Raw genomic sequence first — 17,213 nt, 5'->3', positions numbered from 1 at the left:
GTCCATTTACTCTAATGTACTTTTTTACACTTAGTAAATAAATAAGATTAAATAATGCACTTAAGCCTGTTTGTATTTTCTTTTTATTAGAGAAAGAAGACAACCATGAAAATAATTTTCATACCAGTAAAAACATAAGTAAGTTTAGAAAAACACGACAATTTTCTCTGAAACTTTAACTGGTGAAATTGCAATGCTGAAAGTGCATTTGGAAAACTACAAAACCTTATGAATGATACTTGCAGAAATATCAGTGCACAGGAAATTCAAAAGTGTGCATGTGAAAATACAAATGCTTTAACAGAGAGTGGGAAAACAGAATGGAGAACTCATTCTTCCACTGACATGTAATTATTGGCAGGAGCACTCCTTCCTCTTGCTTTATCAAGGCTAATCTTCTTCCAAAGAAGAACCACGTCGGCAATGCAGAGAACAAGCAATATGAGACCCAACACCTATAAAAATTACCATAAAATTAGTTCCCCCAATCAGTCTCAAACTTTTACTGTAGTGACTCATCAGTAAACACATCTTCCTAACTTGGTTCTGGCCATGAAAATGTATGTGATTTGAAACAGCTGATAAATTAAGTAACACCTACATTTACATCCCATCGGCCTTTCAGAGAGCTGTCTACAGCCTGCTCTGTTTGATGTTTGGGTCAGGCCTTGGAGGTAGTGTGGTGCTCTCCTTGAAAGCCAAGCTAATGCTGCATTATGCCAGACAATGCTTTTATCTTAAATGAAAGCCCTTCTGTCCCTTTAAGGGTTGCTTAATTAATGGGACCGGCCCTGAGAAAAGTCAAGGGGAAAAGTCAGTATTCCTAGAAACAAGCCCAGCAGGAAAATGCTCTTTTCCTCTGAAGCTCTGAATGGGAAACATATTCCAAATTGAAGAAAATGTACTAAATTATTTAAAAATAAGACAACCTCAGGCAGCTAACTGGAAAAATGTGTTTGCAGAGAAGCCACTGAGTTAACTCACTCAGCTCCTGCCCTTCAGCCCCATCTCACATGCACACTTGGGTTTTTTATGCAAGCACTGAATTATCTGATCAGGGGAGTTATTTTCAGGAGAGCTCTTGGGAGAGCACAGCTCAGGCAGTCTGTGCCTCAGGAGAACAGGCTGGGAGTGATTCTGTCTCTCCCAACACTCAAGATGTCACATGTTCCACCCAAACTTGTGTTCCCAGCTACCTGCTCAGTCTCCTGCTCCCACCTTTAATTTCTGTGAACTTCACACCTGAGAATATAAATTCTATTCCAGCAGAGTCACTCTATCAGAAAGTCTCCTTTTTGCTTAGAATGTCATTGCCAGTGAAGCCATCAGCTTTCCCCCTCATCATGTCCTGAGTTTGAAAGAGCTCTGTGGCAGGTTTTAGGTTTCTTTTGGTTGCTTGTCACATTTCAGCTTATCTTGTATTTCTAGAGACTTTCAAAACGGAGGGGTTTTCTTCCCCTCCTTATTGTTTATTAAGGTTAATTACATTAATTGCCATTTGAATTAAAAATACCAGTTACTTAAACTATTAAACTGATTTCATCTTAAGAACACAAAATTCTTATAATCATAGTATGAACAAAACCCCTTTTTAACTGACATAATTCCTCAGGTTGCGTAAGAAAAAACAGTGTACATGCCAGGAGGGAGGTACCAGCATGTCTGTTAAAAAGTTTCAGCTCTTTTTAGGACAGTTGGCATTTTTTCTCAAGTAGTAACCAAACTGGGTAGTCTTAAAAGAGCTAGGGATTCTCCCACCTAGGATTTCAAGCTATGGTAGCAAATGTAGGTTACTTAAAAACTCTAGAAATTTTCTGTGTTTCAGTACTTCTCTGCAGTAATTCCTAAGTCTTGTAACATCTTTAGATTACTAGAAATGGGAGGATTATTTTGTTTTAGTGAGATGCTCTGAATGTATCTTGTTTGCTACTGCTGAGAGTGCTCTTCCAAGACAGTTGTTTGCATGGCCCTACCACAATGTGAGCGTACTAAGAGGTTCAAATCGCCGCACTCTAAGAACTGAAATTCATTAACAATGTTCCTACTTACTCCTCCAGCCAATGTCCCCTCGTTGGTCTTGACTATTATTGCAAACAAGCTCACAACGAGGAGGAACAACGCTGCAATCACCGAGTTGAAAATATCCTGAAACAGCCAGTGGAAGCAAAATATTTATTCTGAAATATAGGCCTGAAGGAGTGTGGAGAGCTTCCAGCAGAGAAGGGAGTTAAAAACAGCTCGACTGCCATGAAAACAGAGCTACAGCAATATCTCTGTGAGAGGACACTGACACCCAGTGGTTTGATTGCAAAAAGAGCGTTTATAGTAAAAGTTCCTTGTTTTACCATTCTTCTGTTGTTTTTGCATCAAATTTTTGCGGCTTGGCTACATCTGATACACTGAAGCAGCAAATACATGTACAAAAGGGAGGTAAGAGGAGAACTGGTTAGTATTTGAGTGAAAATGTGTGACTAATTTGTGATGTGAAGATGTTACACAGCGAGACAAACAGTGCCTGTGCTGGGAGGGGCTGTTATCGGACCCAGCAGCCATCCAGGAACTGATGGAACAGAATGCTCCCTTAGGAAAAACTGCCTCAACCTCCACAGAACTGGGGCTTGCCTTACCTGTACAGAAACAATCACTGAGCCTCTGACAATGTCCCCTGGGACAGGTGATCCCTCCTGGTCACAGGCCTGCTGGTGCTCACAGCCAGCGGCCACAACAGCCAAGGGACAGCATGACTCACAGCCAGGGGACAGGAGAACCTACAGCTACGGGACACTGGGGACAGTGGTACCCACAGCCAGGAGACAGGAGAACCCACAGTTAGGGGACATTGATACTCACGGCCGGGGGATATGGGTACCCAGAGTCCATCAATACTCACGGCCGGGGACACGGGTACTCACAGCCATCAGTACTCACAGCCAGAGCACCCCGGCACTCGGAGCCCACGGGTACTCACAGCCAGCGGCCAGAAGAGGCACCGCATCCGCACGTCGAGCCTCAGCAGGTAGAGCAGCAGGGACAGGACGGTGATCACCGTCTCCATGCCGGCCAGCGCCATGCAGGCCTCGTGCGCGCCCGAGGCCACGAAGCAGATGAGGACGGTGAGCGCCACCACCTGCGGGACAGGAGAGGACGGGGGTCAGCGCCGGCCCGGGCCTTGCCCGCGGGTCCCGGGCCGCCCCCGGCCGTACCGTGCGGGCGATTTTCAGCACGCCCCGCGCCGAGCGGGGAAAGGCCCGGTCCACTTCCAGCAGCACCATGGCGGCCGAACGGCCCGGGCGGTGCGCGGCGGGACCGGGACCCCGGGACGATGCCGGGGCTGATCCCACAGGTGATCCCGGGGCCGGCGCCGAACCAGCCCCACCTCAGAGCGCCGGGGCGGAGGAAGTGATGGCTCGGCGGCGGAAGGGCCGGGGCGGGGCGGAGCCGGTCCGGTGCGGTCCGGGAGGCAGCGGGGATGGGCTATGTGGCGGCGGGGCGCGGCCTGGGCGTGGGGCCGGCGGGGCGCGGGCAGTGCCGTGCTGGGCCCCTCAGCGGGCGGGCCCCGCGCCGTTGCCGACCGTAAGTACGGGGCGGAACCGCGGGCTGGGCTGGGCCGGGCGGCCGCCCCTGGGCCCGGCTTTGGCTTCCTGCGGGCCCTCGGGATGCGCTGGAGCGGCTTCGGGGGAGCCGGAGCGGGGTCAGACCCGGGCGCGGCTCCGGGGGAGCAGGAGAGAGGTCAGAGTCTGGAGCGGCTTTGGAGCAGCAGGAGCGGGGTCAGACTGGAGCTCTGACCGGGGGTGACTGCCGAGCCCGTCCCTGCCTTCCTGCCATGCTTGGTCTTGTAAGCTCAGCTTGGCTTGGATGGGGTTTTTACTGCTCTTTTGAAGTGTGAGGTGCTCGTTTAGGAGCTGCTCTGTAATCCTCACCCTTACCCCGCCGGGCCTCTGAGGCCAGTGGGTGCTGCTCCAACTGGTCTTTCTAAAATCCATTTTTCCCCTGTGCAAACCCACTGAGGAGCAGCAGATGTAGCAAAAACCTGGAGACAGTGTGAGCACTCACCCTCGGACTCTTGTCAGTGTCAGGGACAGTGGAGAACTGTAGCGAAATCTGTGTCAGTCGGTGCCACAGTGTGTTTGTCACATGACCCAATAATTAGAAAATCTTGACGGCTGATAATTTAGAAAATAGTCTAGGGAACCTAAAACTAGCCTGGAGGGTCTCACAGTAAAAGACTCAGTGTAACTAGGTTATGAGACCGCTTTGATTTTAACTGTTGTTTATTTCCATTCTAGATAAGCATCTGATAAAAAAAGATGCTAGAAAGAGAATTGTAAGTATTTGCATTTTGTTCAGTAAACAAAGTAAAAAAGTACAGTGTCTTTCATTGTAATTCCATTCTAAATTGAGTGTGTGTGTATTGGCAACCGTAGGCTGTAGATAGATGTGTCACTGTGTAGTGGTGGGTCTGTCACTGGGTGATACTCTGTGCAAGGCTACGCTGGTCTAGTTCTGAAAAATGTAGTAAAATTGGGGGACATCTGTGCAAAAATTGTGAGGCCTTGTGTCAGGACAGGTGGCAGTTTGGGTTCAGTGTTGCATGTGTAGCCTTGCCATTGCCTTATATAACCCCCCCGGGCTATAAATTATTTTAAGACAGTTGAAAAAAAATCTCTTAGTTTATTTTAGTTGTTTAGATTTCAGAAAATAAAAATGTGATCACTCTTAAGGTTTAAGCTATCTATATAATGGATGCTGAAGTTATTACTTCAGCTGGCACTTATTTGAAGTTGAGAGTCAGGTCTCTGAGGTGGGTTGTGGAGAGTGAGGAGCAGCAGGTGACCCTCTGGAACCCCTGGGGTCCTGGGAAGGGGAAGGAAGCTGGAAGCAGGACAGGGGCTGGCTGTGGGGGTTGCAGGGAGGGAAAAAGTGGTGGTCTGGGAGAGTCACAACATCCAAATGGATCCCCATGAAATAATCTCTTCCCAGTGTAGGGAGCTGGCATTGCAACGGGCAGGGGGCATTTGTAACACGCTGTCACTGCTCTGCCACAGTGTGGGTCTCAAAGTGACTCTGTTTTTCACCAGATCTGTATTGAGGGCAACATTGCCAGTGGAAAAACAACATGCCTGGATTATTTTGCACAAACTACCAGCATTGAGGTACTGGATGCACATTTCTTTGTCCTTATTTCCCTCACTGACCAGCTGCTTGTCTTTGATCCAACATGACCTTGTGTGCATGAGGAGGGAGCAGCAGGGGCTGAGCCAGGGGCTTGCTGGGGCTTGCTGGGGCACCACCCCAACTTTTTAAAGTCAAATTGCAGCAGAGAAATGTAGATCACATGTAGTATGTACTGGATGCCAAAATACCAGTAAAACCTGTGAATCAGTGTTTGTGCCTTTATAAAATAACAGCAACCTACAGAGCATGGGCATGTTTGGACTTGCCTGTTTGCCATTTCATGTCACTGAATCTCAGATGGGTCTGGTAAAAGCAAAGTAAAGAATTATTATGTAAAAATACCTATGCCATGTAACAGAGATCCCAGTGAATAGATGGCTTTTTTAAAAAAAGGAAAATCTGTTAGAACTGTTTCAGGAGATTTCTTAGACTCATCTGGTATTTGATTTTGTGTTGTTTAGAACCAGGTTAGGGGAAGGGCAGGCTTGTTGCATTTTAAACAAAATCAAGGTCAAACCTCAGTGAGCAATTGTTCTTGTACAACAGATATTAATGCTTTCCCCAATAGACCTGGCAACACATTTGGCAATAAGTTTTAGGAGTCCTCATAGAAATGCTGGGTTGCCAGGTGTTATTTGGTAATTTAACAGGAATTATCCTTATGAAGTAATTAACTGTTAATCCAAAGGATAACAGACTTTAATTTGCATACAGTGCAGCATTTTTAAGTAGCTACTTAAGTTCCCAGGCTGATGAGATTCTCTTTGGCCTGACTCTATAGTATTATTGCAGATTTGGACCCTATTTGAACCAGGCAGGTTTCTTGTGATTTTATTATTCAGGGTAGAAGCTTTTCTGATTAATTTTGTAAAAGATTTGAATAAATTTTTGTTTGTTAGAACATAAAAATAAAATGAAAACGAATGTGGTGGCAGTCTGATCCTCTTCCTTTGCTGACAAGTATTACTTCCAGAGAAGTTAATTTGTGAGGGGATGGGCTTGTCATTGAAATGCTAAGTATCTGCTAAGCTGTGCTTTCCCTTTCGTGGCACTGATTTTGACTCAAAAAAAAAATTCTCTCCAGGCTTATGAGTAATCTTACCAGTGTTTAAAAATGCTAAGACTTTGAATATTGTTATGTCTCTATTTTTAGCAGTGTTCATTATTACCTTCTGTGTTACAGAATTCAGTGCTGGTTTTTTGAGTGTGATGAGCTTTCCAATACAAGTCCTGAATACTCTGATTTACTGCACAAGTCGTCCTTAAAAATAGTTGTACACTTGTACAGTCACACTGAGTATCTTGAATCTAAGATGTGTTTAACATGGAGTAATTCTTTTTAACCAGGTTTTGAAGGAACCCTTGACCAAGTGGAGAAATGTTCGAGGTCATAATATCCTGGTAAGTGGCAGAAATTATTTCTGCAGTTACAGTGACTGTTCTTTTAGCAAGACATGTGTGATGGCTTTTTATCAGCCAGCAAAACTGCTACAAAAGGTGTGATCCAAATCTCACACAGCAAAAAGTAAAGCTCCACGAAGCAAAAGAGCTTCTGCTGTGATTAAGACATACATGTAATAGAAACATAGCACATAAAATGTGGTTTTGGCAAGGACTGGGTGTCTGGTGGGGTGAGTTAAAGCAATTCCCAGGAAGGTAAGCCCTGACTGTGGCAGTTGTTTCTAAATGTGCTTGTGCCTGTTACAAAGAAGGGAAGGATGTCACTCGAGGTGGGGTGAGTGAGAGCTGGATCTGGTCAGTTAATGTTGTTGGACTGGAGTTCTGTGAACAGTTCTGGTGCCCCCAACATAAGAAAGACATGGAACTGTTGGAGTGAGTCCAGAGGAGGCCATGGAGGTGCTGAGGGGACTGGAGCACCTCCCCTGTGGGGCCAGGCTGGCAGAGCTGGGGCTGCTCAACCTGGACAGGATAAGGTTGTGTGGAGAGCTCACAGTTCCTTCCAGGGTCTGAGGGGCTGCAGGGAACCCAGAGAGGGACAATTCCTCAGGAACTGCAGTGCCAGGACAGGGGGGGGAAAGGGGACAAATTTAAAGAAAGGTAGTTTAGGTTGGATGTATGGAAGAAAGTCTTCCCTGGGAGGGTGGGCAGGCCCTGGCACAGGGTGCCCAGAGCAGCTGGGGCTGCCCCTGGATCCCTGGCAGTGCCCAAGGCCAGGTTGGACATTGGGGCTTGGAGCAGCCTGGGACAGTGGGAGGTGTCCCTGCCATGGCAGGGGTGGCACTGGAGGGGCTTTAAGGTCCATTCCAACTCTTTAACACTGCATGAATCTGTGATCCTGTGGCTGCTGCAGGTAAGGAAAATTCAGCCCAGTGAGGAGTTGAGGGCTTCCATTGTCTTTTGGGTGGCCAAGGCTTCTTGAACTGTTCCCCCCAGGATGTCCTTGGTCCCAGCTACAGCTGCCCACTGGCCTTGCTGGGGTGCTGGAAGTGGTCCCTGCTGTCAGCCTTGTGCTTGGGGCTCAGCCACTGTGCAGAAACCCCAGTGTGGCTGAGACAGGGGTTTGTGCTAAGGCTCTGCAATCTGCATTGTGGACACACCCCAAGCCATATTTGCCCTGACATCTGTTAAATACCATCAGTGTTGGCACAGGCCCTCTGGAACAGTAAATTGTCCCTCCTAGGAGTTGCTAATGCCTTTCTGATTGTTAGTAAAGGGGTGGGGCATGTGTTGCAGGACCCCACAGCAGCTTTGGAGTGCTGAGAAAGTCTGATCTTGGCAGGGAGCAAAGCAGAAGGTCAGACCTGTGGGCTGAAGCTTTGCTGCTGGCTTAAAACTTGTTACCTCAGCCAACAGACACTGAATGATGTTTTATTTTGAGTGAGATCCTTTTTCTGCTGTGCAGGATAGGTTGTTGTATGTAAATTCTATGTGTGTGGAATTGCAGCAATCAGAAAGTGGAACAGCTACCTGAGAGCTGCTGTGAGGATGCTTTGGGAAGAACAGCTGCCTGCATTAAAGGACACCTTTTCTGAGGCCCAGACCGAACTTAGAACCCTGTATGATTTCTGGATGCACTGGGTGTACTGAGGGTCTGTCAGGGCACAAAAATAGAGGAGTAGATGGGGTTTTTTTCATTACTTTGTTATGACTGTTCCATGTGCAGAGTAACTAATTCCTGCTGACTTCAGCCAGCCTCCCACTCAGTGTCTGTAGGGACAGGGCTGTAATTCTGCATCTCCATTGTGGAGAGCAAATGATCACTTCATTTTGGTCGAACCTGATGTTTTAGTGCACTTCTTAGAGCCATGCTGTTGTAGGGAAAAAGCTTCCTAAATACCCAACTTCCTGTTGTGCTGTTTGTCCTAACAAATGTCCATCTGTCCTGCTTCCATCTCTGACCCCAGGGCTTAATGTACCAGGATGCATCCAGGTGGGGGATAACTCTGCAGACCTATGTCCAGCTGACCATGCTGGAGCAGCACACTAGGCCCATGGTAAGGAAACTTCTTTTAATTTTCAGAGTAATTAGATGTGGTTATGAGTGCTAAATCCTGTTAACCTTGTGTTCAAGAGTTAGGATGCTGTGTGCATTCATTCTTTGTTCCTGCAGTGAGTAGGAATTTCTGTGGTGCAGACATTGATATGCTCAGCGTGTGCTCTGGGGGTAAAACCTCTGCCTCCTGCCTGCTCACAACTTCCCCAAACTGATCCTGCTATTTGGGCACACCGTCCAGGGCTAGGCTTGTACAAATCTCTTCCTCATTTTATGTCAGTGACTTGTCTGTAATTTCATTATTTCAAATCTTTGGCAAACACCAAGTAATCTCGTGTTAGAATTCATAGTACTGCTTTGTGCTGTCTAGTACAAATTTAGCCATTGCTTCTTCTGTTTATGCAAAATACTTCCACTACCATTTTCTATTCATTTTTCAGGGGTTGACATCCTTTTTTTTTCCTCGTATTTTTTTTTCTTTTTTTTAATATTAAATTTCACATCCTACCTTTTTATCAAGATTTCTCTATTCTTTTCTCCTTCAAACACCTTTTGTTACATTCTATGCTGTCTTCCATTCCCTGATTACAAGACCTGGTCTTAGATGCCATGCTTATATTTTACTGATTGTTCTTATGTTCTGTTTTCTGAGTTTGTGTTGGGGCAGACTTTTGGCAGTGCCAAATATGAAAGTGACACACATAATCATTATGTTTTTGGAAGAAGTGTTTTTCCAAGACAATAGAAATCCTGTTCTGTTGGAGAAGAAGTTCATTCAAGAATTCCTGAGGATTTCCCTCTGTTTCAATCTTCGCTTTTTTGTCATTTGAGCCTTGCTGGAGCCATTTTTGCTTTGTTAATGTGCAGAAACCTGGATGAGAAGTTGCTCTGCCAGGCCCAGGAGTGTCAGAGGATCTCCCTGCTCCAGCATGAAGTGCTGGTGGAACACGTGCAGGACTGGCTGAGGCCAGGGCTCTGTCAGCTGCAGTTACTTCTTTTAAAAGTCCTGCTTCCTTTCTTGACCGTGTCTGATATCAGCCCTGTGCTGTGACCCAGCAATGCATGGGATGTGGCAGCACTTTGGGGAGCAATAATTCCCATTGTCCTGCAGATCCCAAATGGATTGCTGTCTTTTTGTACCCTGAGTTACCTTCTTCTGCTCAGCTGAATGCTGAGCACTTAGCTTTGAACTGGTGTCTGAATAACAAATCAGAGTGAGATCAGGAGTCCTTGTTTGCTTTGTGGTTCCCACCCTCCCAGTAAGTTTGTTTCTCACAAGATTTGAAAATGGTGTTTCATATGTGCCGTATGAGTGAGAAAAATGACAAGAGTCAGGTTTTGTGTTGCAGATTTCCCCCATAAGGATGATGGAGCGGTCGATTCACAGTGCAAAACACGTTTTTGTGGAAAACCTCTATCGCAGGTATGGGATATGGTTTTCTGCTTTACTTTCTTGGATTCATTATTTTAAATATATATCTAATCAAATGATAATTTCTTCGGTAATGTGCTGCATTTAAGGGGCCTGTGAAATCTGCCAGTTCTGTGTTGGAGTGGCACTGTGTTTGGTATGGGCTGTGCTTCCCATTTCCTGTAGGACTGGAAAATCTTCTTCAGCAGTGCTCCTGAGTATTTAGCACTCAGTATTATTTAGACACCATCTGTTGATGTTATCTGCTCTCCAGCTGAATACCCAAATCTTGCTTGAATCAACCACATGCTGGACAGGTAAAAAACCACAAAGATAGACTAAGACTGTAGGAGGGAGAGAACTGGGGCAGTGTTATCCAGCCTGGCATCCAGGATAGGCATTTCTTGCAAGCGGGATCTCAAGTCCTGTGCTCTTGCTCAGAATCAGGATTAATAAGATCAAAATAGATTGCGAGCCTTGGTAGGCTGTGAGTAAAGAAAGAGCAATTACAAGAGTTACACCTAACTGCCCTAGGTGTAACTTGCCCTTCCCAAAGTAACTGAAATAGTGCAGGAATCAGGGCTTTGTTTGTTTGGAATGCTGGCCTCCTGTCGAGGAATGTATGTGACAGATGGGTTTTGCTGGGTTTTTCAGTGGCCTTGAGGGACAAATCCAGTTTGTGCCACAAGGTGTCATCCATGCTGCATGAGCACCTCTCTGCCACGGGAAAGCCTTTGGAAGTTACTCATCCCAGTCCACACACAGTGCAAGCAGCCTGAAATGTCCTCTTTTTTTGTTACTGGCTTCTTTTGTCATTCTAGACAAACTGCCTTTTTCCCAAAGACTTAGTTGTCATGAGGCTAAATCTGTTTGTGGCAACACTGTGAGTTAATAATAACAACAATTTTAAGGGCATCTAAGATGTTTTGTGGCTTCAGTACTTTTTAAATGTTGAAAAAAAGGCATTTGCTCTGTTTTGTTACAGCAAGCTAGAAGGCAACTGATAGCACCAACAGCAAGCCAAAAGAAAAGGATGTGTAAAAGGATTATAGCTAAAACAAGGAATCATTGAGGAATGTATGAAAGTAGCTGTTTTGTGACACATTAAAAAATGAGTCAGTCTGGCTGTGTTAGGTGAGTCTTAAGTGTGTGCACATGAGTGTGCAGAGTGTGCTGTAGGTGAGCACTGCAGTTCACTGTCCCTCTGAGTCCATCACTGGTTAGGATAGAAACTCTGTTCATGTTGGACTTAGGCAGTAAAAACCTGACTTGGTAGCAGTCAAATTCCAGCAAACTTTGGAAGTGCAAACACCATTTGGTGCTTTTTATATACCCTGTATCTTTATGGATCTTGAGCCAGAGTCCTCTCAGGATTACCCAGGGAAAGCAAAGATGTGCTGTCCGTAGGGCAGGTCAGTGCAGAATTGACCTGGATGTATTTGTCTTTTAGGGTAAGAACAGTGGAGCTTTTTCTTATTTCTAGTTCCTTTCAGCCTTCCTGTTTCCTCCATCTATCCTGTAGAAAAGTAGCTCAATCAGTTTGGCTGATGTAGATCCCTGCTACCCAGAATTGATGTGACTATCAAGAGGAGCAGCAGTGACCAATGTTACCCCACTTATGGATGGCAGATCAAAAGGGGATGTGGTACAAACAGGGATTTTGCTTTTTTCCATACTTAGGGAAATATATTTATTACTTTTGCTCAATTTTGCAAGTGATCAAAGCAAGTTGCCAGGGGACTGGTTTAGAAATCCGTGGAATATTTTTTTTCAGTCCTATTTAAAATGGCCTAACTGGTCTTAATCATTCAGCTAGAGGGCACAGGAGCCTCCCACCTCCATCTTCTTAACATTTTTTTCTATTGCAGAAGTGTTTAGGAAAGAATATGGGGTATGTGTTACTGCCACCAGTTTTGAAGAGAGGATACTGTAAAATTAGTAATATTTGACAATCAGGAACATGGTAATAAGTGAAAATTGAGACACTAATAAAAACATAGTATGTGATTCTTAACATGTCCTCAGTAACTCCCTTTTACTTTAGTTCTCTGATACTTTATTGTTGCTGAGATTACTTTGGGACATTTGTCTCCAGCATTCTGTGCTCTTGAGTTCAGAGTTAAGCATATTGAATATTTCACTACTTTTTCCACAAATATTTCTTACAGTGGGAGTAAATTTATTGACACATTGACATTATATTTTTGCTGCCTTTTACTGTGGCTTCTGTAAAGAATTGTTGGTGCTGCTCAGTAAATCCAGCCCTTCTGGTGACATGCCCTGGGATAGATTTGAACTGATGCTGACACAGAGAACCTGAGCAATAAATACCATTGAGTAATTAAAGAAAAAAAAAAAAAGGAAAATATTTGGTCTTTCTATTTTATAAACAATGGTTTATGTGACCTTCAATTTGCATGGGCATGATGTTGGCCTTCTTTTTCAATGGGGAGGGATTCTGGTCAGGTGAGCAAAATGAGAGTTTGGAGTTGATCACTCTCTGCATGCTGCTCAGTGAGTGATGCCTCTTGTGTTTGTTTGTTCAGTGGAAAAATGCCAGAGGTGGATTATGCTGTCCTAAGTGAATGGTTTGACTGGATCCAGAACAACACTGATGTTTCAGTTGATTTGATAGGTAACATCTTGATGTGTCTGGAGGGCTGTGTTTGTGGTGGGTTTCCTTTCTGGGAGAAAAAAATTTCTAAACCAAAAATTCTTGTTTCTTGGCTCATAAATAATCACATTATTCAGTATAAAAGTGACCATCATTAGACAGCTTGGGTTTGTGGGTGGTTCATGGTAGTGCCAAAGGGGAGGTCCAGTGTTGGTACCCAAGCGAGGATCCTTCCCTTCTATAGTTTGTGAAGTGAGTTTCTTATTTGCTTTTAAAGCTGATCCTTGAACATAGCTATTAACATTTTTGTTCCTGCAGTTTATTTGCAGACATCTCCTAAAGTTTGTTATGAGAGGCTAAAGACACGATGCAGGGAAGAGGAAAAAGTCATTCCTTTGGTAAGGAGTTCCTCTGATATATGTGCTTACAAGGAGCTTTGAAAAGGAACAATTCCAATCTAAATACTAAAATTGTACCCTGAGTGTATTGCCAGAATGTGGTGCAGTCTCCCGGATGGGTCCGTGTCTCACAAACGGGACAGGACCCTGACTGGCTGCAGACTGAGGATTTGTTATCTGTCTGTATCATACAAGCAAAAAGCAAGAGACACAGGAAAATAACAACATCCGTGCAAACACAGATCAGAGGCAAGATGGCAGCCCATGCAAAGCCTTTTTTTACATATTCCTTGAACCAACAGCATAAAAGAAAAGGTGTAAAGTCATTAACCAATTAGAAAAGGACCCACGTGGGTTTAACATTAACAAAAGGACTTCTATGAACCTCAAACAATACACAATAATTCATTCCTTAAGATTGAAACTTTTTCTATCTTTGCAAAGCATATATCTAGGACTTTTCACATCTTGAGCTATCAATAAGTTCTTGTTCTTTCTTGTTCCTTGTGATAAATATAAATGTATTCACTTGGTTCTTAACTTCCTAGCTTACTCATGAAAAGGTTTAGAAATTTCCCAGCCTTTCTCAGCTTTATGTCTACTTTCTGGGGCCTTTCTGCACTTTCTAAAGTCTTTTACCTTTTTATATTCCTACAATTCCCCCTCTCTTTTTCTACCCTAAATAAACCATCTTTGACTCGTCACTTATTTACTACCTTGCGTTACATAGCTTCACTACTGTATATATTTCTTACCCTAGGAAAAAATGTTATAAACTTTCTATATAAAGGCACTTTTTTTTTTGTTTACTTTAAGCTCTATCACTTTAACTTAAAGCATTATCAATGCTGTGTAAAATCAGGTTTAGTATCTGCATCAGGTTTTGACAAATCTCGACCTTTCTGAGGTCTAAATTCAAAGGCTAAATTTGTGAGTGACTCTAATTCTATTGCCTCTGTGAGGTTTTGTCTACTTTCTAAGATGTTTCTACACTTTCTAAAGTCTTTTACCTTTTTATATTCCTACAGTGCAGCTGTTTCCACTGCAAACTAAACCCTGAATATTGAATTTTGACTTATTTTTAAAAAATGATCTGTCATGCACGCTGACTCTCCCAGGCGTTCTGCTGTAGTAATCAGTGCACTGTAGCTGACTTTAGGTGCAGCATTAATCAACTGGTAATCTTCTCTAGGATGTAAAAGTCAATTGCCTTTGTACCAGGAAATGGTGCAGAAGCACCCAGGTGAAGCACAGGTGCCTTGGCCTTGCAGGTGCTGAGGTTTCCGTGGGCACTTTGCTGTCTGCTCCCACCAGGATGTTTGTACATGAAAAGTGTCTCTGCTATGGCTGAAAGGGAGCAGCTCCCTGAAAACTGTGAGCTTGGGAATCTGCTTTAAAACAGATGGTGGTGATGGAACATTTCTGTGCCAATTCACAGCATGGCCCCTCATGCCACAAGGCTTCTAAAGAAGCCTGACCAGACATGAATGCAGTTCCCTCTGCAGCTCTGGGTGGGTGGCTCAGGAGAAGCAATTGTCAGTTGAAGATCTGTGCAAAGAGCTAAATTTTGGGCCATGTGAAATTTTGAGACTAAATCCTCCTGTAATGGATTTGAAGAGCCCTTGTGGTATTTTGCAGCTCTGCTGAAGAGGAGGGGAGCAGTTATGATAGAGCAACGTGAAGTGGTCTCCATGAAGAAAAAAGCCAGTTCATGACAGGCAGAAGAGCTTTTAGAGGAAATTGAGTTACAAGAAAGTGAACTGGGAATTCTAGGGAAACGTACTGACACAGAAAGTGCCTCCCATACTTATTCTTTGCAGCCTTGCCCTTTTTGTCCTTACTTTGTTGTAGTTTTCTCTGTAAAATCTTGAACCACATTTTACCTGTGGGAGAGAATTATGGTTGCTTGATCTTAAAAGGAGCTGAGAGCCCTGTTCTCCTGTAAGCTGTGTCTTTGAGGTCTTCCTGGAGTTAAACTTTGTACTGGGAATTAATTTTTCTCAAAAACCTTATGCTTTTTATTTTTTGTTAGTGGAAGATATGTGTTACAGGCTTTTATATGTGTCCCTTAACTATTTCCCAAATGGATAAATATTGCAATGTGTGTCATCCCTGGGCATTTGTATTATTCTAGTGCCTCTTTTCTAGGAATATTTAGAAGCTATTCATGAGCTCTACGAAGAGTGGCTTATTAAACGTGCACTGTTTGAAGTTTCCTGCCCAGTACTTGTGAGTATTATTTTGATTACAACCAATCAGGCATGTGGGGGATTGTGCTTTCCAAATAATAGGAGCATTGTTTAGTGGTAAAAGTAAATAAATCTGCTTTTCTGATAACCTTTGGGGAAGGACAACCTTAGACAAACATGGTAGCTCTTGGTGTATAGCACAAAAGTGGGGTCTGCCATCTCTGCAGTGGAATTTGAGGGGCTGCTCACTCGGATTGCTTGCATGATCAGCTGTGGAGCTTCTCAGGGAATGCCAAATTCCCAGCAGAAAGCAGCTTGGGCAGATCCCTAGGAGTGTCCCAGTTTGGCTGCACTGGTAGTCCTGTTCTGTTCTGTTCAAAAGAAACCAAGTTTTATAGTGTCAGTTATTGCTAGTGTTCATTTTCTCTCCAAGGTTATTGGAGCTGACCATGACATGCAGAAAATGGTAGAGAAGTATGAAGAAAACCGGGACCAAATACTGAACCCAGCTAACAGACAACGCTGTTTATAGAAGCCTGTGACTGTTGTATCAGAAATCATCTACTGAAGTCTGAGTTAGTATTTTAAATATTTAAATATAATGGGTATTGTTTTTGTACTATGCTTTGTAGAACACTGTGGAAATGATCAGATACCAATCAGGAACAGAATGTGAACCAATTCCCTTTGTGTTTTTAGGTTTTCCATCAGCTTTACTGTGTCAGTTGTGTTCAACTAAAATATGGCTGTTTACTAAAATATGGCTATTTACCTCATTTCCCACTTCATTGCTGCTTCCTAGAAGTGACTTTACTTTCTTCTTTTTTTTTTCCCCAAAGACAACCCTGTTTTTGTAATTTGAAATAAATGGTTTATTACAACATCCCTCTGAGGGAGGGTATCTCAGGTTTCTCTGAATGAGCCCCTTGGGGTGAAACACCACCAAATGGCCAGTGTGTGCTTGAGGGAGGTTTGTTTATGACAGAGCTGTGAGCCTGGCCCTGGGGCCCAGCAGATCACCCTGAGTGTGAGCACAGGGCATGGGTGGGATCACCACGGGATCAGCCCCCACCAGTCTGGGTTTAGGAGGGTGTCCAAGACTGAGCACCAAGATGTTTCCTATTACCATCCAGTAGCAGTTGCATCTGGACAGTTTTCCTTGTCTCCTGTTAATTGGCCCATCAATGTCTTGCCACATGACTCAGAGATAACACTCTCCAGGAGCCAGTTCTGTTTAACAGGTGATTAAGAACACACCTCGTGACTCAAAATAACATCAGCCCATTGTGAGATGCTCCGCCCAGGGGGAGAAGCTAGGCATTCCCACCTGGATAAATCCAGGAATTTCTAGACAGAGAGTCAGCCTTTCCACAGGTTTCCAAGAATACACAGCAACCACATCTGCCACTCCAAGAGGACTGCAGCCACTCCAATTTGGACTGCTACCAGCACGCTGGCCAAAGGGGTGTCAGGTTGTATTCTGACTTTGCCAGTGGTCTTTCTTTTGTATCATTGTGTGTATTTTTGTCTTCTTTTTTTTTCTTTTCCCAATAAATTGTATTTCTGACTTGGAGTCTCTCACTGGTTTTGCTTTCAAACCAGAACAGAGGGGCAGGTCCTGCCTGGCCCACCTCATCTTCCCCAGCCACGTGTCCCTCCTGGTGGGTGAGGGAAAGGCTGTGGATGTGTCTCCCTGGAATTCAGCAGAGCCTTTGAGGCCCTCTCCCATGGCATCTCCTGGAGAAGCTGCAGCCCCAGCTTGGCTGGGATGGGACCTGGCTGATGGCTGGGCCCAGAGCAGTGGGAATGGCATCCCCTGGGATCCATGCTGGGAACAGCCCTGTTTAACCTTTTCTGATGGTCTGGAGGAGGGAGGGCACTGAGCTGACCCTCAGCTAGCTGGGGTGATGGCCCTTGGGTAGGAATGGGAAGGCTCTGCTGAGGCTCAGCCTCTGGCCAGGCTGGGTGGCTG

The 17,213-nt window shown here is 44.5% G+C and overlaps 2 protein-coding genes across 4 annotated transcripts; one reads left to right on the top strand and one right to left on the bottom strand.

Annotated features, from left to right (window-relative positions):
* Window positions 1-65: 65 nt before the first annotated feature.
* On the bottom strand, window positions 66-3,519 carry CKLF (chemokine like factor). The gene is made up of 4 exons (XM_053987739.1): window positions 3,204-3,519; window positions 2,969-3,127; window positions 2,050-2,145; window positions 66-455 (listed from the first exon to the last, which is right to left on the bottom strand). Exons 1-4 carry the CDS (start codon window positions 3,270-3,272, stop codon window positions 330-332), a joined length of 450 nt encoding a protein of 149 aa, XP_053843714.1. The 5' UTR covers window positions 3,273-3,519; the 3' UTR covers window positions 66-329.
* Window positions 3,434-16,733, top strand: TK2 (thymidine kinase 2). Of its 3 annotated transcripts, XM_053987731.1 has the most exons (11): window positions 3,434-3,573; window positions 4,287-4,324; window positions 5,079-5,153; window positions 6,523-6,576; window positions 8,541-8,630; window positions 9,979-10,052; window positions 12,587-12,675; window positions 12,973-13,052; window positions 15,201-15,281; window positions 15,675-15,816; window positions 16,616-16,733. In XM_053987731.1, the coding sequence occupies exons 1-10, from the start codon at window positions 3,477-3,479 to the stop codon at window positions 15,771-15,773; spliced, it is 777 nt and encodes a 258-aa protein (XP_053843706.1). In that variant the 5' UTR covers window positions 3,434-3,476; the 3' UTR covers window positions 15,774-15,816; window positions 16,616-16,733. The 3 variants fall into 3 exon arrangements, with proteins under 3 accessions (XP_053843706.1, XP_053843705.1, XP_053843707.1); XM_053987730.1 differs by lacking the exon at window positions 16,616-16,733 and having other exon boundaries at window positions 15,675-16,124; XM_053987732.1 differs by lacking the exons at window positions 3,434-3,573; window positions 16,616-16,733 and adding an exon at window positions 3,587-3,729 and having other exon boundaries at window positions 15,675-16,124.
* The last annotated feature ends 480 nt before the right edge of the window (window positions 16,734-17,213 follow it).

Source organism: Vidua macroura, chromosome 11 (assembly GCF_024509145.1).
Source record: "Vidua macroura isolate BioBank_ID:100142 chromosome 11, ASM2450914v1, whole genome shotgun sequence".
NCBI classification, from domain to species: domain Eukaryota; kingdom Metazoa; phylum Chordata; class Aves; order Passeriformes; family Viduidae; genus Vidua; species Vidua macroura.
This window is presented reverse-complemented; position numbering and strand designations above follow the sequence as displayed.